The following is a 12,098-nucleotide window of genomic DNA, read 5'->3' as shown; positions in this document are numbered from 1 at the left end:
GCGTGGGTGAAGAGACAGAAAGCTAGGTTAATCAGGAAGGGAAAATAAAGGTTCAATTGAAAATGTCTCCATTCAGACCTTCTCATGACTCTAGTAGGAGTTAAATTATTTCCATTTAAAAAACTGAGAAGCTTCCCGTGAAGATGGGGGGTGGGAGGGCAGACACAAATATATATATTAAAGCAAGCACTAGAAAAGGTTCGTAAACTGTTCCATGGCACTGCCTGAGGAAGGAAAAAATAGCAACTGATAGGCGATTTGAAACGTAAGATTTATCACTGGAAATATTTCTCTGCTGTGGCAAAGGACTGGTATTGAAATTCACTGCGGACTCCTTTGATAATCAGATGCAATTCACAACTCTGCAGGCAGGCTAAAAGACTATTATTCCTCGTTTAATAGGACTGGTTCAATTTACGTGACATTTTTATTATGGCTGTAGAAAACCCACCTGGTAAGCAGGACTCATCTCTTTTTTCCCCTCCTTACAGTCCTCTAACTTTTGGTGTGCGTCACCCAAGGGAGCACAGGTGTGGGTGATAGGAGAAGGCCCGTCTCACAGAGGAGGAATGTGATATCTTGATTTCCCTGCTGCAAAACAAACCAGTGGACCAAGCAACTGGACCATTTCACAGCCCCCTAGATAAACCACCTCAGGCCCAATTCTATAAATCTTACTCATGCTGCATAGCAGTTGCTGATCCAAATACATCCATGGATTTGACTTTGGAAAACTCAGGGGTGCTCTCATGCTCTCAGAAAACAGCACTAACTAATTCTCTTTCAATTAATAATAGTAATGGCATGATTAGAGAGCTGAGGTTCGTCCGAATGTTGCTTGCTTCTGCATATAAAAATATCCCCTCAACAGCTACAGTAAGTTCAATAAAAGACCCAAGGAGACTGAAAAAAGCAAATTCAGATTATACTTGGAAAGCTCAGTAATATTCTTTTTGCCTTGTTGAAGCAAAGGGAAAAAAGTTGAAACTTTAGATCATTTGCAATGGAAAAAGACCTGGATATCCTTTCATCTGACTGTATCAGTGCCAAAACTGCTACAAGTTTCTCAGTATGAGCCGATACACATGCACGACACTGTACTAATGGTAAACATGGTAGAAAAAGTGTCAGACAGACAGGGTCTGCCACCGCTAATTAACTTCTAAAGATCAATAATCATCAGTTGGAAAAACATCAATAACTGACTGAGTGGAAAAGATGGGCTGAGCTGCAGTGCTGCTGGAATGCCATACAGGGTAGTTTCAGATAAATGAAATCTGATCCATCTGATATGAAGACGGCAGTTCTCATGATTAAGAAGTCGACATTTGCAAATAGCTCTTATGTGGCTGAAGTATTTATTTCCAAGTCTAAAAAAAAAAGGGGGGGGGTGAGATGCAGTACCCAAGAAAGCAGTGTTAAACCAGTGCAGAGTTCCTTTAATGTTGCAAATGGTGCATCAAAGAGTGACTATATGGCAAACTGCTAGATTGACTGTTGAAAAGACTCACTTGAATTACTGTGGGTTCATAAACCCAGCTGTAAGAATTTTAGAGAAAAGTTAATTAAGGGCAAGAATGTGCAGTTGGAATAGAGACGACCAAATATGAACGTTACTTATTTCAGCTTGTTTCTAACTGAGGAGACAGCACATATGATCTGTGCTAAGGTCTCCAAAAAAGTTAAATGCCAGCCACCACGTCCCTTTTGTAGTTACAAAATGGGTAGCCGAGTTCTTAAATTGCAAACGTAGAGGAACAACGAATCCTCGAAGTTCAGTTGTGTTCAGTGCACTGTAAGTGGTTTTGTGCTGCTTGGGCACGACATTTAGTGAAGAGAAGCAGTGTGGAAATCTCTGGGAGGAAGCCATTTGTGTTTTTAACATTGATAGTGAAAGTAATGTCCATTTCTCCAGAGCTGCCATGAGGTCCAATTGTAGTGGACAGTATCATTACCATTAGATGCTAAAAACAACCCCCAGACGGTAGCAAAACCCCCGGGTTTTTTTGTTTGTTTGTTTGTGTTTTTTAAATGCATTCCCTCCCCTTCTCCAACCATTTCTGACTTTGTCTCTCCCTCTCTATTCCCTATAGATAAGTGAGCTAAGACATAGGATAAGCTTCAGCATTTTATTTTGGTAGCAAATTGTATTTGTTTTGTTTTTTCTCCTTCTTTATATTGCGTAATTATTATGTTTATATTGATTTTTACTGTTTTACTGGTAGTATATGTTTTAGGCCAACATAGGTAAGCTAGCATATGTCAGATCAAGTTTCCATTTTGTTTGTCAAGTCTCCATCCTGTCCCCAGGCCAGGTTGTGTAACCCATGACTCACACCTACCCCTCCTATGTAACTTGGTTCCTGAATGAATGGGGGTGAATGAGGGTGCTTGAGACACAATGGCAGTAGGTCTAAAAATAGCTCCCTCTGAATAACCGAACCATCAACACCAATACCTGGACCAATGACCCAGCCCTTGGAACCACACTCAGTATTCAAGAAACAAAAGATGAGGCAACCCACCATTGTGCCAGGCTGCACATGCTCAGCAAGAATACCTGGAGCCCTCTGGAAGAGGATTCACCTTGCCTGGACAGGCCTTCCACATAGGAGATCAGAGGTAGTCTGCCCCATAAAAGGGGTAGTGAAGACAGATGCCCTCTCCATCTGCACCAGCACCATGCCACACCATCTATCCACCCAGAGGCCCTGCTGGTGACACCCCTCTGGACAACACCTACTGGACAAAGACCCCTTTCCAGCTTGGATAGGTAGCTATCACCCGCCCCACACCCTCTCTTCAACCAAGGATTTGGACTCTGTTTCTCTTCCCTACCTGGACTCCAGCCCTTCCACTGAGTCTCTTTCTCCAGCTGACATTGTGAGTGCTTCTGTGTGTGCGTGTGTGAGAACCAATAATGTCATGGGGCTGTGTGGTGTGCTGTCTGTTTAATAAACCTGTTATCTGGACCCCTGAGTTAGGTTTTGCTTTACTATGGTCCAGCCTTGCCCCAAGCTCTACTCCTCGCCTCTCTAACTTCTGTCTCATTTCTCCTTCTCCTGCTTCTGGCTCACTGCTACCTCCAACGCCTGTCCTGAGCTCCTCTCTGCCTCTAAACCCCGTTTCTTTGCCACTGTCTTATCCCCACTGCCTTTTCCCCTGAGCAACCAGGTTTCTGCTTCAGTTTCTTGCCTGGCTGTCTCCTCCTTGCCACCATTTATCTGCCTCCCCCCACAAATATCTCAGCTGTCTTGTGGCCCCAAGCTCCCAGGTTTCTGCCTATCTCTCTTTCCTGGCTGTCTCCTCCTTGGCACCAGGCTTCTTTTTTCCCCCCTCCCATGCACCAGTGACCTCGAGTAACCCTGGGGCCACTTGATTTTAAGTTAAACCCAAGCCTCAGTTCCTCAGTCAGCTTCTCTCAAGTCCACCGATTCTAATCCTAGTTCTGGCAACTTTCACTCACTCTCTCACCTTAACCTTCCCCTAGGTACCCTGAGCACACACATACATACCATACCATCCAAGTTAGGAACTTACCTATGCGTAGGTGGGTTGTATGTGTGTGAACTGGTGAGTGTGTGTGTGTGTAATTGTGTGCATGATATACAAATGAGTGATCTATGTCTGTGTACTGAATATGTGGGTATTAACAATTGATTTTTGTCTAATTTTTAGTGTCTAGTGTGTATGTGCTTCAATTGGTGATAGGTATACATGTGCCTAGGCTGGTTTGGATGTGTATGTGCCTGAGCTGGTAGTGTGTGTGCGTATGTGTGTGTATGCACCTAACTGACTTGTGTGTTTGTATATGTGCAATTGTGTCACACCCTCCTGTTTAACAGCGCAATATTGAGATCCTGAGAGTTGGCCTGACCCCACAGGGCAACACGACCATATGAAGGCATGTCTAGAGTAGCCTGGGGAATTTGGTGACATATCCTCAGGCACATGGAGACCTGCTGTGTCTTTAGCATTTATTGAGAAGTAAGTAGGGGGATGAGCTCATGTCGCGCTGATTCCAAATCATCCATCACTTTTTAGACAAGGAAATCATTTTCAGTTCAAATTAAAACCCAGTTAACCACTCCCTTTTGGGACATGCCATTTTCTTAAGAGCAAAGGAAATTCCTCAAAGCGTACCTGGCTTCACCTTCTCTAATGTGACCTTCGAGTTCTTCAATGAATTTTTCTCCTTTCATCCAGTAGATCACGGGGCGTGATTCTCCACTGAATCCAAAGAACGCTTTGCAGGGAATGGTAAGTGGGTTACCTGACGATAAGATACAGAAAGTTGGAAAGACCAATTAGTATACTTGCTGATGAAAAAGAAACACTGTGAAAACTCCATTTTGTAAGATCCACCCCCCACCAAAAATACGAGAAAATAGCTTTGAAATCTGGGAAGAAAGAAATGTATGGCTTACAATATAAAAATCCAATATATAATTCTTGGACTATTTATCATTTAAACCTTTCCAGGATATCATGTGAATAATGAGATGGCAACCAGTGGAAATGGTGGTAATGGGAAGCAATGTCGAACGTTCTTCTAGGAGGCCTGTTCCCTGGGCTCCAACCCCAGATCAGACAACACGGAGAGGCAGCAGGAATGTCACTAAGCCTTTGGACTTCTGTCCACCTACCTGTAAAATGGGCCCTTTGCCTCCCAAATCCTATGGGAATTTAATTAATTTGTCAGGAATGGTTCATGAAGCAATTAAAGGTCCATGAATAAAAAGTTATTTCAAAGTGCAATGAAGTGTAATGTTCATATTGTAGGACTGGAATATGATTGAAACTCAAATGACTGATCAACTAAGAGTAAATAATCCTACTGCTTTCCAAACTGAAGGAAAGAAATAGAGATAGTAACTAAGCTGACTTTTCCCTGCAAGAAATCGGCATGTAGATAAATTCTGTTTGGATAGGACTTTCTCTATGTTTGCTAGTCAAAAGGATTATTCAGGGCTTGATTTACCCGGCCAGATGGTTGCCTGCCTCTTGGAGAAAGGGAAAAAAAAAGAACACCAAGCCGGCAAATGTAGGAGATCCTTGCCCGTTCCCTGACTATGTAAATATAGCTGCTGGAGCAATTTCTATTTGCATATATCACCCCAGCACAGCTGGCTCGTGTTGCTAAAAACTCTCTGGCAGTAACTATCTTTGCAAAGGAGGGAAATAGGCAACAGAAGCCTCATTTTCTATAGGAGTTGGAGCAAGCTTGGAGAGTCCAGAAAATGGACTACTGTATATTTAGATGAATTATATACCCAGTCCCTTTAGGATGAGGCAGTTCTTATGCTGAAATAGGATGGGCCTCCGTTTTCAGAAACACCTCGTTACTGCCCAGCTGGAGATGCCTCAAGGGAACCTGATTTCCAGAACGCAAACTGCTCCTTCCTGCTGTTGAAGAACCAGGTTCTCTTAGATCATTTCAGAATCGCTAGTCAATCTGAAATGGTAGGATCTGGTGTGGAAAAGGAAGTTTTAAACCTTGAGCTCGAGTAAAACAAGGGCATCTCTAGACACCAGTGAGAGAAAAAAGGAAAAGGAAACCAATCTTTCATGAAAACTGTTGGTCTTCCCTCTGAACATTGCTATTATTGCGGTTATAAACGGCACATGCTGATCCCTTCCGATTATACAGGCAGATACATAGGTTGGATAGCTACATGCGTGTGCATACCCCTACAATGCAAATTCATGTCATAACAAAGATTGATGCTGCATCGATAAATGAATAGTCGGACAGTGTATATGCAAATATATCACTTGCTGCAACACAGTTATCATGGGACATGGTTCCATCAGATTGACTGAACTATTCTCCATGTTCACACAGCAACCAATTCTGTGTGGTCCTGAGTGGCTGCCATTGGTGGGAGTGAGAATTTGGCCCTCTGGCTATTTACATGTTGCATGTGCTCTGCACGGCGACTGCCAGGTGTGAGCTCTTATTGTGCTATTCACCTCTAAGCCAAGATGCATGTCTATTAAAATACCTGTTACTGATTCCTAGCATGTGGTTGTTCTGTCCATGCTTGACTTTAACGGAAAAAGACAATTATAGCAATACAAAACAGGAAAAGTGTACATGTGGCCTATTGAAAATGGAAGTATATAGCCTTTATGTGGCAAATCATGCTGGGCATTAAGTAGTACAGAAAAAAAAACAGATTGCAGAATTTTCTTTTTTTGTTCAAACCAGCAGACTTCTGCCACAACAAAAGAAAAACAAAAAATCTTCTGAAATCATGTCTGCGGTTTCTGTAAATATCCTGAAGTGCTTCACTGGGTTGGAAGAAATAAAAAACATGTCTGTAAAAATAAATAAATAAATAAATAAAAAAAGGGAAAATCAAAAAATAAAATAGCTGTGGGTACAGTAGCTTGTGCATGTTTAACATGCATAATATATGCATATGGAGTAGACATTCTTTACCTTGACAGATTATAGAGTCTGAATTTGCAAGGTACAGCTGAATTTCACAGCTTTGCTACATGACAAAACAAAGGACAAACATTTCTCAAGAATGGCAGAGTTTGGTTCAGAAAAGAAGCAGCACCTGTGAACTGCATTCAATTAACAGCATCCGGAGGGCCATACCAGATCAACCAGCATGCCATCTAATCTAGCATCCTGTCTTTGATGCTGATAGCATCAGCTGTTTCAGAAGAGGTACAAGTGAACTCACTTGATGGCACAACTTACCTTTCCCAGCATTAACAAATATCTATATAGATATATATACACGTGTGTGTGTGTGTGTGTGTGTATTTGTCTCTTCTTATATAGATTTGTTAATGCTGGGAAAGGTAAGTTTTTCCATCAAGCGAGTTCACTTGTACCTCTTCTGAAACCCCCTTTGGGCAGGGGGCTGGACTCGATGATCTCCCGAGGTCCCTTCCAGCCCTGATGTCTATGAAATCTCTGAAACATCTGATGCTATCAGCATGTGTATAGATATATATACACATATATATGTGTGTGTATGTATATAAGTGTGTGTGTGTGTGTGTGTATCTATATGTATGTTTCAAGAAGCTCAATCGAGTATTGTAATCAGTCCTTTGTGACGGCTGAAATAAATGTGTATGTGTGGGCCACTTCTTTAATATCTGTGGAAAAGGGTAGGGCTCTGTCTCCCCTTGCAAGCTAAGTAACCCTATTGCAACACCGCCCACAAGCAAGAAGATGAGAGCCCTAGATATAGCAAAAGGAGATAGGCCATGAACAGGGCTAAGGATGCTCACTGTCTCTGAAAAAGCAAGCTACATTTCCTTTGGATGCCAGTGGGTGAGACGCTAGATGTTCTCCAAGTCCTGGTACCCATGTTGGAAAGCACAGAGCTCTGTGATGAGGCTCAGCTGCCATTTGTATGGACTATTCCAAGCCACCGATCAATAAGCACCTGAGCCTTTCCCTGACGAGGCCTGTCATGTGCGCTGTCCCTGGAGAGGTGCTTGATAAGCAAATAAACTTGATTTAAAGTGGGGTAGGGAAGGCGTGTTTTCTTCAGCAATCGTGCGACGTGGCTGTTTGCACAAGCCTGCAATCACAACAAACTGAGGCAGCTGAAATGACAAAATTGTGCTTTGGCCCCAAGTCAGCAGAAGAGCTGTGGAAGTTCACACTCTGCTCTCTGCACCTGCACCTGTTTTGCAGGAAACTTTCTTTGGCTGGAAAACTCTATTTTCCCCATGAAATCCACAGGTGCTTCCTTGCTAGCAGTGCGTAGACCATGTAGATGCATCATGAACCCCTACTCCTTAGGCATGACAAGCCCTGCAAAGCCAGCAGAAACAAAGCAGAGCTTTTCAAAGAGGTGAGTGGGCCTGGGAAATAAATGGCATCCCTGTCTACCCTGCTTGGAAATGCATATGCTACTCCAGGCATGTTCCTGGCCAAGAATCACGTACTCGTTGGCTGCACAGACCGGTCCTCCGGGATACCTGCGCTCAGGCTCATCTGCTTCCTTGGCATTTTTCCTTCTCACAAGGTGGTAGAGTAAAGGTGCCAAACTAGCTACCAGGGAGAAGGCGGAAGAGGACAGCCTGCAAAATGCAGAAAGAGGATACCTCGCCTTGTGACAGGCAGTGTCAAGTTAATTTGGTACGCTTCATTACCTGGCTTTGCATCTGCAGACACAGGAGGCCATACATATGATGGACTAACACCTTTACCTGGTATCTCTTCCCCTGCTGTCTGTCAGGAAGGGGCGCTGTGCACGTGTAGGAGGACAGAGGCATGTGCCGCTGCAGAATCACTCTGTCATTCCAGGTCTCTCTCGCCGCTTAAGCAAGCCACAATTTCTAGTGATGCGACTGTGAGCCGATAGTTGCCAACGAGCATCTCCCTCAGCTGACGGGTGATAGTCTGTTGCTTACTGTGTGTCCATCGCCTGAGCGTGTAATTAAAGATGGAGGAGGCAAAAGTCGGATTCTTGAGCGTGCAGCCATAGCAATACTTCCGAGCTCTGCCTCTCCGAGTCACGGGATTTGCGAGGCAGGCCCGTTGCATCCCTGAACACCGCTTCTATTTCTGCGACATGTTTTAAAAATGCAAGGAACCGGCCAAAAAAGAGACTGATTTAAATTCCTCTGGCAAGGTGTGCCGAATCGTATACAGCCCTGAAGTAAGCAACATAGTTTCTTCAGAAGGACACGCTGGATAAGGAGAGACGTGAGACGCAGCGCTCGCCTCCAATTTATCCCCAATGCCAATGCCGAGGGCGACAACAACCTTAATTCACAAAAAACCAATCTCTGCGTGGTGGGATCTCGCTCATTTGCAAAGAATGCCATTTTTCCCTCTGTCCCTTACAAGGGCACTCCTTGGCAATCAGCAAGGATGGACAGCATCCAGGGACACGCCGGTGCGTAGTCGGGGTCCTCAAAACTCTGGGGCAATTCTGGTAGCGCTGGAAGCACTGAGCCACAAGAGCTCAGGGAGCCCTGGAAACACGTGGAGATGCTGGATGGCTGCTGAATAGCAGCCGCAGCGATAGCAGAGGTTTTACGCTAGAGGTCAGTCTTGCAATCTAAGTCCAGCCCTCTGAGTTTGAGAGCCTGAAAATAAATAAATAACGGCCAGGCATACTGTGCCAAATGTTTCGTTAAAGTAGGTTGTCTCTTTGCTCATTAAGTTTACAAGGTTGCATTTAAAAGGTATCAGTTAATCAAAGATTTAGGTAGGCTGCCTCTGCTGAGCTATGCATATTCATTAGTATTGAGCAAACTGCATCATCCCGGTTAAAGAAAGGGCTTCGGTGCTCTTGCAGCTATTGCCCAGCACTCTCCCTGTGTCCCCTCTGCATTTCGCGGGCCAGATGCTGACTGGTGCTTAGCACTGATCCCAGGGAAGAACGCGAGCAAGTGGTCAGCAGTCAGTGCGGCAGAGGTGATATCTTCTATTAGACCAACTAGATAGTTGCAAAAAAATTCTTGAGCTATCTAGTTGGTCTAATAAAAGATAGCGCCTCGACCACATTGACTGCTTTTGCTTTTGCTTCGCCCCTGCTGCAGGACTAATGTGATGACTCCTGCACCCAAGCTGGTAGCTAGGGCGGAGGAGGCCGTGCATCCTGGAGAAGAGAGTAACTGACCCCACAGGAGCGCCGGCACAGGGTACTCTGCTCCTGCTTTCAGACATTCGGCACGAGCCCGTTCAGCAGGCATTGGTGCCCGTGTGCGCACCCTCACATGGCATCTGGATGCACTGCCAAGGCACAAAACTCAGGTAATTGAAGCCTCGTTCAGGAAAATGAGCAATTAGAATAAAAATCGGTCCGTGCCATGGTTGGGCTGAAGGCGGGTGTTATTTTGCTGCATCAGATCCTTTTCCTTCCCCGTGTCCATCCCCTTCCTCTTCCACGCCCCGCCCCACACACTTCTTCCTGCTTTCTTCACTCCCTGCTCTCGCTGCCAGTTTTCACTTGCTTCCCGTGACGCTTGATATTCTCCTCGATTCATACACTGTTAGGGGCTGGAAGGGACCTTGTAGATCAGCTCTCCCCTCAGGTTTCACATCTCCCTGGCTTTCACCCCTTCTTTTCTCCTGCTTTCCTCATCCTCCCCGTCCAGTACCCCATCAGGTCGTCCATGGTGCCCCCCAATCTTTTCTTTCCTCTCCTTTTCTCCTTCTCTCCCGTCACGGCACCGTTGAGAATCAGTGGATGCGAGGCCTAGGAAATCCATCTCATCCAACCACTCCATAGGCCACATCTTCATCAGATCCACTTCACCCCACGCCGTATCCAGACTCCCCACCTTCCCTTCCTGCCTTCTAGCTACTCTTTTTCTTCTTTCTGTTTCAAGCCCTCCTTCTCCTCACTTCTGCCTCCAGCGGACCAAAGATCCCATTGCCAGTGCTGGGACTGTCGGACGGCAGCTCCTCCTCCTTCTCCACCTCCAGTACAATATACTCCCTCCCTGGCACAGACCAAGACATAGTGCCTGCAGCAGAGCAGCACCTTAAGTGCCCATCCCCACCGTGCAAATTGCTTCACAACACATATAGCCAAAAGCAGATTCAGAGGCAGTTGCAAAAAATCTCCCGGATACATCAACCCCTCCTCTTTTCTTTCCCAACCCATTCCCCAGAGCACACTGATCCTTTGATGCAAGGTTTGTTGGCCGTAGCAAGACTGACAATGTTTTAGTGCCAGTTCCTGCAGGCGGGGCTTCCCCATGCTTTTCTTTCTTCGCTTAATTGATTATTTTGCAGAAGAAAATCCTAGCCGTGGGCTAAATCCTGCCCTCTCCCCATCCCCCATTCAGGCAAAGATCTTCTGGAAGCAGAGGGCAGCTTGGCCTGAGTGAGCCTGGGCCTGAGTAAGACTCATTGCATGCTAGGGAGGTGAAACACAGCTGTGTTAAAAAAAAAAGAAAAAAGAGAGAAGATCACCGTATAAAAGCCTCTTGGTGTGATTTTCAAAAGGCCGACCTGCTGCCACAGACAACTGCAGTGAGACTTCATGTTAATGGGAGTACAGCTGGATCAGGTGCTAATGAAAATCCCATCCCTGTATGCTCAAAACCCTTAGCTCCGGCAGCCAGTAGATCTCTGCCCAGGAGATCCTAAAAAAGTTTCCCACGGTATTTGCATAACAAAAGGCTGTCTCGTTACTGAAAGCATTTTTACCAATACGGTAAATGAAGAGATCCACTCTTCAGAGCAATACTGATAGCACTCTCAAAACCATTTTTGAGTGAAAGAAAAACTAACTAGTGTCCAGCCTTTTAAAATCAGCCAAAGTGCACTTTAAAAAAAAGCCCCCAAAAACACGCATAGATTATTCCACTGTGGGATTTCCACGTTTCCCAAATTTTACAAAGAAAGAATCTAAAAACCACCAAAATTAGTCTGGGCTTGAAGAACAGCATGTCTTAGCTGCTGCAAATGGTGTTTTGGCAGCTGTGCTGATGTGTGTGAAAAAGCTGCTGCAGTACATGACATGAGGTAACTTCACTTCCATAAGATTTCTTCCACTAAAGCAATTCCTTGGCAATATGAAAAGGCTCAAGGAAGGATTCAGAGAAGACAAATGCAAAAAATCTTGTGCTTATCCTGCTCTGACCTCTGCCTACACCTTAGGATGCTGCTTCTGGTTTCTTCATTTCTTTTACACTTACTTCTTATGTCCTAAAACACCAGCACACATGTGGCTGCCAGATCTACACACATGCAAGAGCCTCATCAACTGTAGGAAACAGTTGCTGGGTGCAGACAGAAGCCATCTTTGTCTCATGATCAGCCCCTTGAAAGTGCTCCACAGCTGCGCCCTGACAGAAGTGCATGACTGTAGAGCGCTTGACAAGTGCCCGATTGTGGGACAAATTCATCCTCATATACTGAGGGATCAGATGAAGGTGCTCTGAAGCGGAGTGCCTTCATTAACTTTGTTTGTCCCTGCCAGGGAGCAGCCCCCGGTGCTGTCTTCAGGATGGGAGAGGGGGAAAGGAGGGGAGGAAACTCCGTCTGGGGTTTGCCCAGCCTGCACTCCTACCGACCCACCCCATCCTCCCCTCCCATCCTGAAGACAGCACTGGAGATGGGGGGAAGGAAGTGGGGTTAGGGGAGAGACAGGCAGATA

The 12,098-nt window shown here is 45.2% G+C and overlaps 1 protein-coding gene across 1 annotated transcript in view; it reads right to left on the bottom strand.

The window, feature by feature from the left end:
* IL1RAPL2 (interleukin 1 receptor accessory protein like 2) overlaps positions 1–12,098 on the bottom strand; it is a 529,065-nt gene that overhangs the window by 28,037 nt on the left and 488,930 nt on the right. The window contains exon 6 of the mRNA XM_019540234.1: positions 4,144–4,273. Coding sequence (XP_019395779.1) covers positions 4,144–4,273 — 130 coding nt within the window. The remainder of the gene's footprint in view (positions 1–4,143; positions 4,274–12,098) is intronic.

This window comes from Crocodylus porosus, unplaced genomic scaffold, assembly GCF_001723895.1.
Source record: "Crocodylus porosus isolate Cpor-Errol unplaced genomic scaffold, CroPor_comp1, whole genome shotgun sequence".
Lineage (NCBI taxonomy): Eukaryota > Metazoa > Chordata > Crocodylia > Crocodylidae > Crocodylus > Crocodylus porosus.
The sequence above is the reverse complement of the archived record's forward strand: the minus strand, read 5'-3'. Positions and strand labels throughout refer to the sequence as shown.